The sequence below is a fragment of the Crocodylus porosus genome, unplaced genomic scaffold, assembly GCF_001723895.1.
Source record: "Crocodylus porosus isolate Cpor-Errol unplaced genomic scaffold, CroPor_comp1, whole genome shotgun sequence".
In the NCBI taxonomy this organism is placed as follows: Eukaryota; Metazoa; Chordata; order Crocodylia; family Crocodylidae; genus Crocodylus; species Crocodylus porosus.
The window spans coordinates 14,698,993-14,716,953 of NW_017728924.1; the positions used below are offsets into that span (position 1 = coordinate 14,698,993).

The window sequence follows — 17,961 nt, forward strand, 5'->3', positions numbered from 1 at the left end:
AGGTCAGCCAGCCTGGCTGAGAAGAGCCTCCTTCCCAGGGGAGAGAGGTGGAGGCCATCTCTTCCCAGCAGCTCGCTGCCTCTCTAAAGACTAGAAATTCCCTGTGTGTCACTTCAGTCACAGGACTTGGAAATCCAATTGTGCATAGCAGTTCATAACCCAAAGTTCACTCCACTTCCACCGTGTATAGCCTGCACAGGTTTACACAGTCATACATCTAATCCCAAAACATTTTAATATACAGTTACAGCAACAGCAAACTGGAGAACTCTAAGCCAATTCACATCATAACAGGACAGGAATGGGAAATTCTTGCCAGGAAGGCCATGCAAAAACTTTGCAATCTTTGAAAAGGATCATGCAATTTTCAAGGTCTATAAAGACCAATGAAACTTTTTAAGAAAGATTTCGAAGATGCGCGCACACACACACACACACAGTTAGTTTAATACCACTAGTTTCTTCTGAATGAAATGAAGAGGTAAGTGGAACTGCCTAGAATTCAAACTTTTTGCCCAAGAAAACGTAAGCATTTTAAGTCCAATTTCTACATCAGTAACCAACCAGTCTCGAGACTCTACGGGCACATCCACACATGCAGGCATGTGTGCTTCCAGCAGCTCAAATAGAAGCAATGCAAATTTGAGCCGGGACTTTTTGCACATGTGCCCCGACATGCACTTTGGTGTGGGGCAAATTGTGCCACTTGGAGCAAAATAACCCTGCCTGGCTCCTCCCGGATCTGCAGCCAGGGGAAGCTAGAGGCTGGGGCCAGCACCTGTGCTGGCCCCAGCAATACAAAGAACTGCCCTGGCAAGTAGTTCAGGGCTACTCACTCTCCAGCGATTCTGGGGTCCAGCCAATTGGTACCTAGGGACACCACCCTTTATGCCAGCTGGACTGCTGAAGCAGCTCTGGGTTCTCTGTACCCTTTACCTACTGCCTCAAATCAGTTGGGCAATATTTTATTAATATATTTACAATTTTAAGCAAATTGGAAGCCTACCAGTGCCCATCATAATAATAAAATCAATTCTAAATATTTATACAGTTTGGCATTTTTTAGCTTTTTTTCCACAGAAAAATCAGATCTGCCCATCCCCTTTGCTCAACAGGATGTGCAGCGCTGAACAGCACTGATATGCCAATGCCCCACCCCGCCCTTGTCCCTCACTCTCAACCCACAGCCCGCCCCCCACCCCAGTCCCTTCACTCCTGACCCACAGGTATGAGGGTAAGGGGTTTGTGGGAGTGGATTGGGGGTACGGGATTTGTGGGTGGATTGTGAGGGATTGTGGGTGTGGGGGGACATACGGGGGGGGGGCCTGCTCAGGAGGGGTGGGTGCCCTGCCCCCTGCAGGGCACCCCCCATCATTCCCCTGCCTTGCCCCAGCCCGATTGTTCCTCTAGCCTGCCCAATTGTTCTCCCACCCGGCCCCAGCCCCCCGATCATTCCCCCACCCAGTAACAGAAGCTCTGAATTGCCAAACAGCATGCAGAACCATGTGGCACCTTGCACCCACGTGATGAAGCAGTGGTAGTGTGGGTGCCAGGCGGCTGGGGCTGATCCCTGCTGCTCTGCACTGGGTAGGGGGACTCTGATGGTTGCTGTTGCAGCTGGTGAGTATGGGCTGTGAGGAGAGGGGTGGGGCCGGGCAAGGGAGTGATCAGGAGCTGGACAAACAAACTGGGAGAGCTGGGGACTCTAGCGGGAAGCGGGGGAAGTGAGTGAAGGTCCCCCCATGGTCCCCTCCCCCCTCCTCCAGCTCTCCCCCACCCCTACTTACCTGGCAGGAGCCCAGGTCCAGGTTCCTGCAGCCTGTACCACTGCTTGCCCCACACGGGCAGGCAGCATACTTCAGCACTGGGGCAAAGACCAGCCATAGAGATGCTCTGGCTCGCTACCAGAGCATCTCTGTGAAGGACCTGAGCTCTGGTTGCCTCAGGGCATGGTCCAGGACTGTACCCTACCCCACTTTTTTCTCCCAGGGTATTTTTTGATACTTGGATCTCCAAGTATCAAATTTTACCCCCACGCTGCAAACATTCAGTGTGGGGAACATTTTTTTGTTCCCATAGGTTTGTCTTGCAGCATCTCAAAGGCTTTGAGATGCTGCAAGAGGCACGTGCGCGCTTGTCTGGATGCACCCTAAGGATGTGTCCTGATGAGCATGCAAGTAGAGTTTGCGATACCTCAAAGCAGTTTGAGGTGCTGCAAACTGCAGGTGACACATGCACACCCATTCACTGCACTGCTAATTTGCAGTGGCAGCAGGGGGGCGGGGGTTTGACACCTGGAGATCCTGGTGTCAAAAAAAACACGCCACTGAAAAAAGCAGCGTGGTACATGCAGCAGCAATGTGCATTGCCACAAAGGGAGCTTGCCCAGTCACAGTCATGCTCTGGCTGCTGGCCAGGCTCTGAGCAGCCAGCTCGGCACCACTGCTGCTGCAGGAGATCTCCAGGACCTCAAGTAAAGCTATTGGAACCAGCACAGGTGCTGCCCCCAGCCTCCCCTACCCCACCTGGGTCACTTTGCTGTGCACCAGAGTGCACGTGCCCAGGGACAAATATATGTGGCTCATCGGGATGCACCCTAAAAAGGTCTTTACCAGAGCCCTTAACCTCTTTTTGCTCCACATGAAACTAGGTGTATTCAAGTCTGGGAACTATATTTACAATTAAGAGAAAGTGAGAGAAGACACAATAACGGTACAAGCAAAGAGCATTATCCCCATTTTATAAATTGGTCAAGAGCAAAAGAACCCAGCCCTGCTGGCAGAACATCCTTTGCCATAACTCAAAATTTCCACTAAAATGGTCTGGGCACAAGTTTCTTGAAACTGACTGAAAGCTACTCAATCACATGATTACACCTTCCTCTGGGGAAAAAAAAAAAAAAAAAAAGGTCAGATTTAAAAAGTGAGCCATTAATAACCACAAATCTGATAGCTAAGGCAACATTTTCCCCTCCTTAGAATCATTCCTAGAGGACTAGAGTTTATATATCTTAGATACTATGAAACCAAGCTGATAATGGTTGAAGTCTATCAAACATGACAATGCCTACAGGGGTTTTCTTGGGACACTGATTAAGAAGCCACAGCAGAAGTTCAGAATTGCACTGGAGACATCAAAAGTTCCGGGACTTACTGCTTTTGATTGCTTTCTCCCATGAAAAATGCCATACTGAGTCAGACTAGTATTCCAGTCAGCCCAGTATCTTCTCTCAGGACTGCAGTGGCTTCCAAGAAAAAGGACCAGACCCAACAGAACATTATGAAATTATCTGACCAGAGAAAGAGTTCTCTCTCAATACTGTCATATATTGGGACAGATTCTGTTCTAATTGAATATGTCTTGACCACTTTATATGGCCATAAGATCAACAAGTGATTTATTTGTGTAACAGAATGAAAGCAAAAAAGATTACTGAGTAATATACTTTTACAATGAAGTTCTTCTCATTAGAAAATATAGCTGTTTTCTAGTCTTATATGTTAAAGTTCAGACACAAGAGCATGAATCACTTAAAAACATTTTATTGAAAGCCATCCAAAATCAAGTCAATCATGTAATTATCTGTGCCACTAAGGCTTGTTATCTGGGCTGTATAAAATGCATCTCAATAATATTTAAAACTAAACTATTAGCAAAAAGTCCTAGATTAGCATAATTAAGGCACTTGAGATGTAAGTTGATTTAGCAACCTTGCATAAGAGCAACATTCTAGTTTGAATGCTAGTGTCTCGTGAACAGTTCACGCTAAGGAAACTTCTACATTGCTCGCCCTCCTTGGACAAAGAGGACGACAGGAGGCGGGGAAAAAATTTCTTTTTATCATTCTCTATCATAAGTTACCTCCAGCATTTGCCCTGTCTGGCACAAGGTAGTATTAAGCTGCACCTGTTACTTATTCGCAGTATAAGAATTTTCACTAATATCGGTGATAGAATTCTTAACTTTTGATCACTATTCAGTCTGTTTGGAGCAAATGCATGAGACACTAGTTTCCCACTCAGGCCTTCAGGGAAAGGAAAAAGAAAGGAAAGAACCCCATGGCAGATTCTGGTTGTTAGCAGAAACAAGGAAGTGAATTGGGCAGAAATGGTGCCCACCCCTTGATAAGGCTAACTGTACCTCTATTAGGATAGTGTGTTTATTCTGGGATCATTCCCATTTCTCCTTCCAACTCCTCTAGCAAGGCTGAAGAAAACTGGAAAAAAAAAAAGGAAGGACGTGGAATGTTACAACTCTGGGTGATGCCAGCTAAATGACGACTTGTTTAGCAGTCTGTCAGAATTTCTGAGCAAGTTGTTTTTAAACTATAGTTAGGACCATCCAATTTAACCAGCCACAATTAAATACCTTTGGGACCATTTTTCAGATGAGTTTTTCAGACTGTGGTGTTTAAGAGGAAGAAAATGTTAAGAACTGTCCCAACCTTGTGCCTCGTGTTCTATAGGGTTTTGTTCTGACCTGGGCTCAGCCTCTCAGTATTTATAGTTTTACAAGACAGTTTTGATGCCAGGCACTTGAAAAGAGATCTCGCCAACTGATTAATGACAATGACATGTTCTCAGTCAGGATTATGCCTTAACCTGTTAGCAAAATCAGACTGAGACTGCAACAAAAACTGTGGTCATTTTATTAAATACTGATGTCCTTTTGATGAGAGAAGGAAGAATAGTCTCAAACACTGACAGAAAAATCTCACTATTAAGCCAATCTAGATAAAATCCTGATTTTAGCTGCATCCAATTCTCAGTTCTTTATGTTGATATCTTTCCCTTCCTCTCTGTGGGTGGCAACCACTTGCACTGCATTGCAGTTAAGTACAAAATTATTCAATCTGAGAAAGAGGCTTAGGATATGCACATTTGCCACTGAACATTGGTGCATGTTTCAAGGGTCTGAGACTGCAGGAACGTATTTGGCTTCCTCTTCTATGAAGTGGTGTGACCCACACATCAAACAGTCATGGAGAAAGGGGAAAAAGAGAAGCCGTCACCGAGTGAAAAGGAAAAAAAAAATATGATAACAACAACAAAATCACTGCCTGAAGGGGCAGGAAACATGGCAAAACAGCAAAACACATTGTCAAACAAAATTTAAGTACAGTTTCTAGTTACTTCAAGAAAATAGTTCTCAATATTTAAAAAACAAAGTTGTTTAGCATGATGTAAAGCTTATGAAAAGAGAATGCATCTTAATACTCCACGTGTCTTTCAGAGCAAATTGCTTGTCATAGTAAGGCACTACTTATCTTCTTTGGTTCAGTGTTTAACTATCTCATTCAATTTAAAGAGAGGTAGCATGAACCACACATTTAGCTCTTGTGTTCCATTACACTATTTCAAAATGTCAACACCTATCAGATGTTGGAGGTCTCTGGACTCCTTTAACTCATCAGAAAACTGCAACAAAAACAAACACAATTTGGGTCAGGTCAGCACAGATTCAGAGCAGGCAATAATCCATTAACTTATTTTGAGACAAGAGACAACTACAATGACAAATGTCAAACTGGGAATGAGGTAGCTGAGGTGATAATATTTCAGAACGCATTACTTTATAGCAAGACTTCTTGTCATTCAAAAGACAAACTGATTCATCCTGGAAGGAAAAAACAGCCAGTCCTCCCAAGTTGCAAGGAAGTTTAATACACACAAGGCTTTTGAGAATAGAAGAATAAAATCGGAATAGGGGTTTGGACAGTTTCCCTTCACCTCTGCGTGTGTCTATACAAGATGCTATGGCACTATAGTGTCCACTGGCAAAAACCACAACACCGCCACTGTATCACCATAGCAACATGCTCCCTCATTATAGTGCATTGCTACGGCGACATAGTGGCCGAAAATAACTGTGCAGCCGGCACAGCACAATACAGGCTGCTACTGTGCTGTTTCTGCATGACAGCACAATAACAAAGGTGCCATATGGCCACGTGTAGACGTGCCCTCTTTCAACAACAACAACAACAACAAAAATGAGCAGTAATCTAGCTCTGTTCACTGTTCTGCCTACAAGGCTCAGTGATTTCCAACACAGACTTTTTTCTTTGTGAAAACAAATTGCGCGGATGGTAATATTTGCCCGTGGAAGCAGGGATTAATTTTCTGGGTACACAGAACTGGCAATAGAAGGGGAGGTCAATGAGAGCTGGCCACATAACTTCTGCCTTGTGCCTTTAAAGATTTACCTCAGAAATAATAAAATACTTAGATCAAAACCTGATGTAGAGAGAGACATATTAATTATGTACTCAACACTTAAAACACACTGGGTGCTCCACAAAAGAATCAGAGGTAGAGGAAGTTTTGAAAAAAATCAGCCATGATCTCTGTCCTAACAAGTAAGGATTAAGATGAACAAATATTTGGATAAAAAAAAAAACAAAACAAAACAGAAGACCATTTAAAGGACACAGTACAGCATAAAATATTTGTAATTCTAAGCAATGACTGGGCCCTTATTTGTTTTAGTGATTTTTCTTTTGTTCTGGATAAGAAATAATGACCAAAGAAACAGAACTTAACATTTCCAGGTCATTAGCACAACCAATATTCTCATTCATCAGGAAGGAACAGAGTTTTTAGAAGAGGTTTCACCTCTCCACACTTCTTTTCTTTTTTTCTGTTGGTGAACTGTATCTTAAACATCAAAATAAGACAAACCTGTATGGGTAGCCATGGTATTTGGACCTGAAGACAGACAGCAGCCAGCTGAAGAATAATACCACCAACCCAATACCAGCCACACACATTACTGTAGAAAGTTAATAGAGAATAAAATGATCAGTTAGTAGTCCTGCTGGGAAAAGTCCACTATAACTGGGGTTTTCAGAAGCACACAGCCACATCTGCTCTCACTGAAGTCGACTGGAATTTTCCTATGGATGTCAACAGAAGCAAACCTGGGCTAACTGAGAATTCCCTTTGAAAAATGTATGGTCAATAATAGTTACAGTATAGAGAGAACAAAAAAGAGAAGCCCCTTCATCTCTATTAAGAGGGATCAGATAAAAATTACAATTCATTTCTCTTAGAATGTTTTCTAGTCCTTGCTACATCTCATGGAGCAGCTCCTATTGCTTCTGTATAAGCAAAGAGTAACTCAACTGCAAGGTACACAATAAACAATAGTTCAATTAAGCAGAAGAAAGCCAATAGTGAACATAAGAGCACAAACGCGCACATTTCTAGTTGGAGAGCACGAGGGCAAAGGAAATTCTCAATAACTCCCCACTTGGATCCACAGAACTGACTAATGCACATGTGCAAGCTGAAATGAGTAAGTACATTTTAACAAGTGACTAATTAGCTGGACTGTTTTACATACAGATCTATACGACTCTGGTGGGAATTTAGTACAGCTAGTAACATCATAATGACGAGTTATCCCAGCGGTTAATTTCACTGTACTACAATAGGTCTGCAGGACTGAGGCAAAGTATGGTGTAACTAGTCCCTGCCTGTGACATGACCACTCAGGGTCAAATCCAAAAGGAAGGGCAATGTGTATCAAATAAGGATGCATCTGGAGAATGACTACCGCGGTTTTCTAGTAAATTTACTTTTTGTACTGCAGTTACGTTTTGGATAAACCTGAAGGCCTTAAAAAGACTAAGGCTTGGAGTTTTATTTCCACTCCTTGAGTGACAAAGCAGTTGTCTGTCAACTACATGTGTGTGCATCCCTCAGTTATTAGGTTACTAATTCCACAGGTTTTTTTAAAGATTTCTCACAGAGAAATTACACAGCTTAACAGCATCTGGATTCTCTCTTCTGCAATCCAACACTACAACTAAAAAGGTAACATAAGGTAATTTTAAATGTTGTTGTTTTCCAAGGGAAAAAAGCATTACATCTAAAAAACATACATCAACACTGTAAACAAACAAATAACAAAATCAATGTGTGACTCTACCAAAACTGACCAGCATATTGTAAGTATTTGGTGAATGTCTCTTCCCCACATGGAAACAAAACTGTTTAATTGCACAATAAATGTATAGCCTGTATTAGGAAAGGTAGTACTTACTTTTTCTTTTCCCCACATCCATGTCAGATGTGGCAGCTTCATGCAGGAGTACCATTCCTAAAGTAACGCCACCATCTGCAAAATGTGTTTAAGGCACAACTGGCAGAAACACACTCATTCTTAATTTTATAATGCATTCAATGCTCACTGTATACCTGATGTATATAAAATCTATTGTAAGACAGACTACAGTCTCTCCACCAACAAGAAACTGTAGGGGAGAGTGAGGGATGGAGAAATCAATAATTTGAAATAATACTAATCCAGAAGATATTGAAGAGGAAAGACTGTAGGGAAACTAACTATCTAGCTAAAAGTTAAACTATGCAAGTTTATTATAAACAGTACTCCTTTCCTCAAAAAAGCAAAGCATGGATGAAGACTTTTCCACTACTTCTGACTACTCTACTTTCATCTATTCCTGTCCCCTGAAGAAAGGTGATCCTCAAAAGCTTTTCCATTTTATTCAAATCTCCATTAGCCTGATCAGGTGATCAATTAAACAAAAACTGAGGAATGTTTCAACTAACAGACTATACCAGACAAACAGTGAAATTTTGGCCTTTGTTGTTTTCCAGTTTGAATTCTTACTCCCCAGTAAAAGTAACACTAAAATGAAGGCTCAGCCTAACAAGTTAGTTATGCTGTATTTAACAATAATGAACTCTGACGTAGTGAAACTACATACACAGTGAAAAAATGCAAGCCCCAATTATTTGACTGCATTGCAGGGTGTATGTTTCAGGCCGAATCTTGCTTTCACTGAAATGAAAGGAGTTTTACTATTGGCTTAAAAATAGAATGATAGAAGTCAGAGGGCCTCCTGTTTCAGCAAAACCTCCATTAGTAAAGCTGCATAAATGATTCCACCAATTGTAGTCTTCTAAAGGCTCAGCAATTAGCAAATCTGTTTCAGTGTGGGCAGCAGAAAGGGACTTGGGGAATGGAGCATAATTTATAGCTCCATTCCTTTTAATGCCATGTCATTGTGAACTGCCACACACTTTGTCAGAATCAATCTAACAGTACAGTGTAATAACTAAATAGAACAACATCTCACCTGAGTTTTTAGGGAACGTTTTCATCAAAGAAAGGTCCGAGTCATTCAGTAAGTATGCACCAAAATCTGAAAACCCTTTCAACATTAGATCATTTAACACCATTGCTTACATGATGCATGAATTTACCTACATTTAAAACAATGTATTGTATCTTACCACATTTTAATAATAAATAGTTAAAATAGATGAGAAGTAAAAGAAAAAAGGTAAGATTCCTGTTACCTTATATCAATTAAATTGCTTCACGCTCTTGACTCAAAAAGAAAAAAAATAGTGTAGACTGCACTACTGTAAAAAATGCTGGAATTTGTCATTAGCTAAAAAAAAAAAAAAGTACATTCTGGTGGGAAGAAAAATAATTCATGTGAGACTAATTGACAAATTTAACAAAACTATAAAGTGCTGAAAATTACAATGCGTTACAGAACAGGGAGAGAAAAAGAGAGTATTAAACCAAAGGACAGCTAATAAGATTTCATGCTTTAGCATCTTTCTTACGTGTACCCTAAAATGTTCTGCAATGTTAAAAACAAACAGGAAAGGAAGAGAGGAGGGAAAGAAAAAAGGAGAATGTGTTTTCAGATAAAAGACAGAATTGGACAGATCGAAAAGGCTGCTCAGCCTGGCAACAGCTGCATTAGAAAAACTTCGGACCAGCCTCTTGAGGTGGCACCTGTGGTCTGGGACTTGGAGGCTGGACATATTGACACTGCCATAGAAAATGGGGACATAAAAAAGTCTTGGGTGAAGACTTCAGTAAAGATGTAAGACAGTGTCATACAAAAGGTGATATGAAAAGAGGATGTGAGTTAACAGAAAATGCAGGAGGAGGGAAGTTCACTATCCAGGACTGAGGTTATGAACAATAGACAGGAGAACTGCATAGCTGAGCTCAAAGAAAATAGGAGTGATTGATTTTTTAAGGTGTTTCTCTTGGCCAGAAAAAGCCTTAGAAGATGCATATCAAGGCAACAGTGACAAAGCTGTAATTTCATTCTATCAAGGGAAGCAAGCAGAGTGAGAGGAAGGAAACCCTGTATGTCATTAATAAACAGAAGAATAAAGACAAGAGAGCAGCGGAACAGAAATCAAGCACCACAGAAAAGGAAACGAATCCACCACCAGAGAGAAAGAATCAGCGGGAAGGTTGGACCAGACCTGACAGACACCACAAAGGAGTGGTGATTCACAGTTGTAAGACTGTATCAAGCTCAAGGAGAAAGAAAAAAAATGGCAATAATCAATCTCTCCTGTTGTACTGCCAGAAAGATGGTAAGCATACAAATGACTTGGTTGTTAGCGCGTTTAAGAAAGGGCTGCCAGAGTCTGGTCACTGGCAGCACGGCTAGGTGACGGGTAGGAATCTTGACAAACTACTTTTGTAGGGTAGCAAAGGCACAGACAGAGGCAGACGCTTGGCAAAAAAATTAACTGTCACAAAAAGTGTATATTTTTACTATGAAGGATACTAAACAGGAGAACAATGTGCGTTTCAGCCACAAATTGGGCTTGGCTGCTTCCATGGATATAGTTCTGTAAAAGACAAAATTAAATTATTTTAAGAAAGAAACTGGAGCAGATTTCAAATAATTAGTAGCATTTATGCAACTTGGAGTTAGATTCTTTGTTGAGTCTTTCAGGACATGCAGAATGGGAGAGGCAGGAAGGAAGAGTGGGGGCCAGGTTGTTTTATATCACCGTCACGCCATCAAACTTTCAGGCAGCTGCAGGGCCAAAACCATTCCCAAGCATGTAGAGAGCAGCCCAAGGTGCTGTTTTAAATTACTGAAGTATTCTTAGAGCCCAGATTCCCTGAACTGCAGTGCAGAACACTGAATATGCCCCGCTTCCTCCCACATAGGATCCACTTCCCACTCCGTAGGCTGGAGATTATAAGCATCGAGCTGGAACGTATACATCACTACATACATCCTATGTTGCTCCTGTACTGAGGGAATTTTCCCTAAGCCATCATGGAGCCTTCACAACAGACTCCAGAATATAAGATCTTCCCATGATAAAAGGAGGGAAAGGAAAGAGTTGCCATAGAGAAGTTAAAACAAAATCTGAAAGATTAAAGCTTTAAAAGACAAAACAAAGGATTTGTAATTATTATGCTGAAAAAATACATTTGCTATGTGTGCCCTTGAGAATGAGATAATAAAACAGCAATTACAAAAACACAGAAAATTCTTCTGATAAAAATGTTACAAATGAAAATAATTGATGTCATGTGTTTGTCTCTTTCATTGGACCTTGGTTCTTCACTGAAGTTTTCACAACTTTCTCAGAGGCTAACTGGAAGATTGGTGAAGCAGCATTCATTTGAAGTGCCAATACCTAGGGCCTAATCACCTCAAGGTATATGGCATGACCCCACTACAAATGGGCAAGACTTCAGATGCATCTTGCATCTATTACACAGCAGTTAGTTACATGTATGGAGGAGGAGGATGACAACAAGGCAATTTTGCTATTTTAACAAGTTCTTAACGGTGATTAAACTTTTAAAAATCAGACCACCTAAGAGCAGCAAAAGTTGTTTTAAATCAAAACTTCCATCACTTCTCCCCTTGCCTGGACAACTGTCTGCAAATGAAGCGGTGATAGAATAGAGCAGTTCACGGGCAAATGAGATACGGAATAAAAATGTTATAGAAGAAATAAAGGTGGTTATACTAAAACAAACAACCAAAAAAGTGAAAGGCCCAGGCAAAAAGCACAGATGTAGACCTAAAATAATATGTATCTGCTAAAATAACACTGCCCTTGGAACTTGCATTGTACATGTTGCCTTTCCTCTTAAGAGAAAGTTAAGAAGAAACCAAAGCAGCATTCCTGACTCACCTAAACCTACTGCTGTATATTGTAACTGTATCCTCTCAGCTTTTGACAGAAAAGAAGCAAAAAGTTTCAAATGCCCTAAATGTTAAAAGGATGCCAAACCATGCATGTTAGAGAGAGATCCTTTTGAATCTGGTATTGCCTACGCCCAGATATGGCAGTCTAAACCAATGCCTTTTTAATATTTGGTACTGCACAGAACTCAGTCACCAGGCAGAGTGGTTTGTCAACTGGAATAAGTCGCATTAAAGCTGCATTTACCATTTGGCAAGGAAGAATGCTCATTCACAGTGAAACTAGTTACCACACTTCTAATTGTGTGTGTGTGGGGGGGGGTGACAAAGGGGAGCTTCTAGCTATTTTCTCATTTATATGCAACAAAAAGAGAGCACACACTGGAAGAAATCAGATGTTAAGTAACCTTTTTGCCCTCTCTATAGATTAATGCCATTACTCCTGTGGGAGTTGGAACAAAATTTTCAAAACATTATGTCTTTTGGAGGTAATAGGTCGCGTCTACACGACGCCGTAAGGTGATGTTGCTATAGCGCAGTAAGGTGATTACTACATGATGCACACAGCACGTGGTTAAATTTCGCTGCTATGGCTAAGCAGCTGGTGATCACATGTAGACACATATAATTGCTATCTCGCTGTAGCGCGCTGCTACGTCACCACAGAACAATGTGTAGACGCTCCCATAGACAAGTACCAATTTTCATCTTTACAGCACATTTGGTTTGCAAATTCTGACTGCACTCACATGTAATAACATCAAAATATTAACCATAATGTATGTATGTCTGCATTATGATTATTCATGGTTCCTCCCCCCTCTTACCCAAAAGGATGGTAGGACCAAGTAGGGAGTCCTCTAAATCCTTGCTGGAGGCCCTAAGATATTTCTATTCATACATCATACCTGCAAAGCCTTTCCTTCACGACAACATGCTTCTGGCACAGGGCAAGTTTCCTTCTGAGCCAGTCAATTCAACTTCATTTGTCTTACTGACCATCTATAGTAGAGTAGGGCCAGCTGTTCTTACAGTATCGATAGTCCCAGTGACCCAGGAAGTCTGACATAAGGAACAGAACATGCATCCTGAATGTTGCTTTTTAATCTGACCCTTTCCACTTGATTCCCACCAAGAGGGCTAAGCCTTACCACTTGTCCAGTATGGGGATTCTTATGAGCATATGGTGGCCCTCTGATGTGGTTCCACATCTGACCTGATGTCATTGCTAGTACAAAGCACTGGAAAGGAAGAACAAAACAAGTCATGGATATTTTGATTCTCCCTACCCTTTTTTTCCCCCCTCTATATTTCATCTCCCCATACACAACATCCATTGTCAGCGGCAGACCATCAGAAACAGAACCAGAATTAAACATCTTGGAATCAAGTAGTACCATCAGATAACCAAGGAAAACTAAATGAACTTTGCATTTCAGTCTAACAAACGTGATGTACTTCCCTACCCACAAGCGTTTTAGAAGTTATGTTTTTCAAAAATCATTGCCCTTGAGTCTGAAAGTCCATGGCATAAATGGTTTTCACATACAATGTTGACATAGTATTATACTGTATCAGTGTGTGTTAAAATGAATGCCTGGTCCCAGAATTTCTGAATTTAACACTATGATCACGAGACTTATTTACTGTGTGCTATTATCTACCCAAGATATCCTCTTTTTTGCAAACATATACACTATGTTTTAGGGAACATAGGATTTGCCAGACTAATTAGACCATTATGCCATCAAGCTGGGTATCAAGAAGTATCCAAGAGAGGGGAAGATGATACACAAGACTGTACAGAAACAAAATATTCCTTTGAGATTCTGCATGTTATCACCACATGGCCAAACAAACATTGTTTCAGGACATATCTTGAATAATTTCAAATGTTGCTAGTCAAAAGTTACTTAGCATTTTTTCTTGTATCTATCCAGAAGCAGTACCAAGGACTTTTTTTTTTGTATGGCTTTAGGGGCAAGGACTTGAAGCTGCTATAAATTCCAGAAACCACATCCTAAACATCTGGAATCTGGTCTACATTAATATTCTGATAATTAAATTCTGAAAAAGACATGCAAAAATAAACCCCCAAAACAAGACCGATTTGAATTAGAGACTGGGTTAAAAAACAAAGCAAAACAAACCCTGCCCCCCCCCAATCTTTAATAATATTCTCACTTAAGATTGTGTGTCTGTAGGCATGGGGAATATGTTCTGCCCTTGGTTAAAAATACTGTCCCTTCATACCCCATGTTCAGCTTCCCTTGAAGTAAGTGAGAAAACACAATTCATAATCATAAACCCACTATAATTTTATTAGTAAACAGTTTCTCATAAGAAAGGTGACAGAGAAAATGCAAAATTTCCTGATCTTTTAAGTTCAATCTAGATCAATATGAAACAGACTGCAGTTTAAAAAAAAAATTAATTTTCATACCAAAGCAGCAAAGGCCCAGCCAGTTTTGTTATACAGAAAATCCAGGTTGCTCCTCCGTAAATACACAAGGCCACCAATGACAGCCAGCAACAGACCCAACATAAGAGGACCAGCATAGTTCGGTGGTCTCATCACTCGAATCTATACAAAAAAGTGAAAGGTCACTCAAATTAAAAATTTTAGTCAGCAAGGAATATATCACAAAAACTGGAAATAATGCAAGCATGCAAAATAAACCATGTTATTAACTTTTTTAAAGACAGCAGGGTGCCCCCCTCACTTCTATTGTTACAAGGAATCCTACAGAACAAAAATCTGTTCATAGCCTTGCAATAGCCTAACTGCGATCATTCCAAAACTGGTTCATTTCCATAGTACTGGGCACTTCCAAGTGGTAAGTGAATCTATATCAGTTTGTAAAGTGATCTGGTATCTTTCTGGATATAGGACATTAAAAAAAATGCCAGAATATTTAAGTAAAATATCATAGCATGGAAAAACCAAAGAGTAATAACTGTTTGCATTTGAAAGCTATTTAATTTACAAAATTAGCTAGAGACAGTTGGGCACAGGACATGTTTACAGTAACCCAGTAGAAAAGATTTTCTTAGCCACACTATACATCTGCGAAACAGACTTTCCATAGCTAGAATTACCTCAGAGTAAGAACGGAAAAATATATCTGTACTTACATTGACATCAGTCCTATCAGCTACCCAACGAGCAAGCTGCTCAGCTGCAAAACCTCGCACCTGAAGCTCATATGTGTCCCCTCTTTTAGGTTTCCCTTTGGCTGGAAAGTTAATGAAGGTTGGAGCTGAATTCATGTTTAGCTATATTAAAAAGAAAAAAGACAAAAGGCATCACAATTAAATATATTTTCTAGCAATTTAAACTTCTCTTTTACTGCTAGTTTATCACTCATTTTATAATTAAGCTTGGGCACCTAATTAATCATGGGGGAACCAATCATAATATGCACCTCATGGAAAAAAACCCATAAAAAACAACAACAATGTTAACTACATAGTATTGTGGCTTAAAAGCCTCTTCTTTTCAAAACTCTGTAGGATGGACCAGAACCTAAGACATCAAATAATGTATTCAGTATATTAGCTAGAAACAGTTTTCTTGGATACCTCCTACTGTCTTTAGCATTCAGAAATGACCCAAGCTACACAGTTCTTGACACCAAAAACTATACCTCTCAGAAATCAAATCTGAGACTAGTTCCCCTCTCCCCAATAGTTTTAACAATACATTATTTCCCCAATATAATCAACCCATTTTCTTCAGTATTTATATTCACACAGTCAAAAAAGGACTCAAGACAGTCCACAGAAGAAAAAGGAGGAAAAAAAGGAAAGGGAAAAAAGCCCAGTGTTCACCCATGCAGTAACTAAATCAGATGTACGGCATAAGCTTTCATAAGCAGAGGGCTTACATCAAAAGATACTGCATCCTTTCACAGCAGTAAGTAAACTCTCTTTTTATGACAGTTTATTCTGTAACACACCTCTCTGATTCAGTCTACAAGGTGCAAACCTATCCTACATTTTGCACAACTTCAGACTAACATGGCTAACTACTTCTCTCTATCTATCAAGTGCTACGGTTGCCTTTGGTAGCAAAGGAAGACTTTAGAGATCACATGAGGTTTGGTTTGGCTTTGTTGAGGGTTTTTTTTTTGCCTTTGAATATTATACATCCCTGGCAGACATTAAAACAATAGTGCAATTAAGATCAGAGCAATTTTATGCCCCATCCCAAACACTGCACGTCCTGCTATGACAGCCACGCCTGGTAACAGGCACGAGTTTTGGGACAGGACATAAAATGCCTGCAAAACTGCCCCCAGCCTCCCCTATAGATCAGGCAGGAGGTGGCAGCTCTGTTTTGGACTCCAGCTGTCCCTGGACTGGTTCAAGGCTGCAAGCTGTCCTGTGGCCGGCTCCAACAGTCAGCAGATTGCCTGCCAGCCCCAGGACTGACCAGCTGCATGCCTAGATTTTAGACATCCTGGGGCAACATGAGTATGTATACCTGTGAGAAAATCTGTAAAGTAGTGGGCAGAAATATACATAGTGGTACAAAAAGTCAAATGTTCTTTATGAACAAATCGTTGATAATTTTTCTTGTAATTTCTTATTATTATAATATTCCTATTGTTGAAAATCTATTTCTAAGTGACCTGCATAATACCTCCAAGAAGGTTTCACCCAGTCTTCATCACAAAGAGAAATATCAGACAAGATTTGTAAACCTTTTAGCAAACCTAGACTCACTTATGCTTTGGACTACAACCACAGGAATCAAAGCCAGGCAAATCTCTGCTATTAAATCCACTTTCCTTTTGAGAGGCTTGAATATAAAATGCAAGGAATACAAACTGAAACCAGTTCTGTAACACTCAAAATATTTTTTCTTTCCTTACAAACATACATGTCTCCCAAATCAAATACACACACAGTACCTATTCTGAGCCAAGTTCTATTATGAATTAAACCTTGTGCAAAAGCCACAAAGTCATTTAGAAGAAGGAAGGGAGGGAGGGGTATCATTTTTAGTTTCTTCTGACGGCTCTGTGTATTAAAAAGGGACTTTAGATCATCTGATTAGGCACTGCTTTAAGTTACAATAAACAAATATATTAAAAAGTTAAATTTACTGAAACTCACAGGAACTTATTACATCTGATTTTCAGGACAGTCGCTCTTTTTAGACAAACACATATATCAAATTTCTAATCCTGCTCCTTTTATGTAGCTGCACCCTGAGTTACTTTAAAATATCTTTTGAAAAAAATTTAAAGATGTCCCTCAATGCACTCTAGCTATCACTGTTTTGATACAAAGTCTTTTGCTGACTTATTTTAACACAAACTGGTGCCATCATTGTACAAGTCATTGTTAAGCATTTAATTAAAAAAAAAAATCTAAGAGATTTTTCATTACTGTTATTGTTTGTAACCATGTTAAGTGGTTATGAGATAAATAACATGCAAGTAAATAATATTCATTAAGGATGACATTTCTGGGAGCCCAGCAGGGGAAATAATGCTGAAAGAAAATCAGCACAGGTTCACTGCAGGTAGATCCTGCCTGACTAACCTTGTTTCTTTTTAAGACCAGGTCACAAAATGCTTAGAAGCAGGAGTCTAGGTAGAGGTCACTTACCTAGACTTTAAGAAGGCCTTTGATACGATATCGCATACCATTCTCATAAAGAAATGGACAGGCTGTGATGTAGATGATTACACGGTCAGGTGGGTGACAAATTGGCTTAGGGGTCGTACCCAGAGAGTGGTGGTGGATGGGTCGGTATTGACCTGAAAACATGTGGACAGTGGAGTCCTGCAAGACTCAGTCCTTGGACCGGTACTATTCAGCGTCTTCATCAGTGACTTGGACGAGGGCATAGAGAGCACCCTGTCCAAGTTTGCAGATGATAACCAAATTATGGGGCATAGTTAACACACTAGAGGATAAGGAACGGATCTAGGTGGATCTGGACAGGTTGGAAAAATGGGCAGAACAGAATAGGATGCAGTTCA

The 17,961-nt window shown here is 40.4% G+C and overlaps 1 protein-coding gene and 1 long non-coding RNA gene across 2 annotated transcripts in view; one reads left to right on the forward strand and one right to left on the reverse strand.

Moving 5' to 3' along the window:
* Positions 1–9,784, forward strand: part of LOC109313697 — a 20,089-nt gene extending 10,305 nt beyond the window's left edge. The window contains exon 3 of the long non-coding RNA XR_002102125.1: positions 9,774–9,784. This is a non-coding gene — a long non-coding RNA (uncharacterized LOC109313697). The remainder of the gene's footprint in view (positions 1–9,773) is intronic.
* The window catches only part of MAGT1 (magnesium transporter 1), a 20,967-nt gene continuing 6,532 nt past the window's right edge, over positions 3,527–17,961 (reverse strand). Inside the window, exons 4-10 of the mRNA XM_019540378.1 lie at positions 15,101–15,241; positions 14,409–14,549; positions 13,117–13,206; positions 10,577–10,640; positions 8,047–8,121; positions 6,681–6,771; positions 3,527–5,417 (exon numbers count right to left, since the gene is read on the reverse strand). Of these exons, the coding sequence (XP_019395923.1) occupies positions 5,402–5,417; positions 6,681–6,771; positions 8,047–8,121; positions 10,577–10,640; positions 13,117–13,206; positions 14,409–14,549; positions 15,101–15,241 (618 nt within the window). The 3' untranslated portion in view covers positions 3,527–5,401. The remainder of the gene's footprint in view (positions 5,418–6,680; positions 6,772–8,046; positions 8,122–10,576; positions 10,641–13,116; positions 13,207–14,408; positions 14,550–15,100; positions 15,242–17,961) is intronic.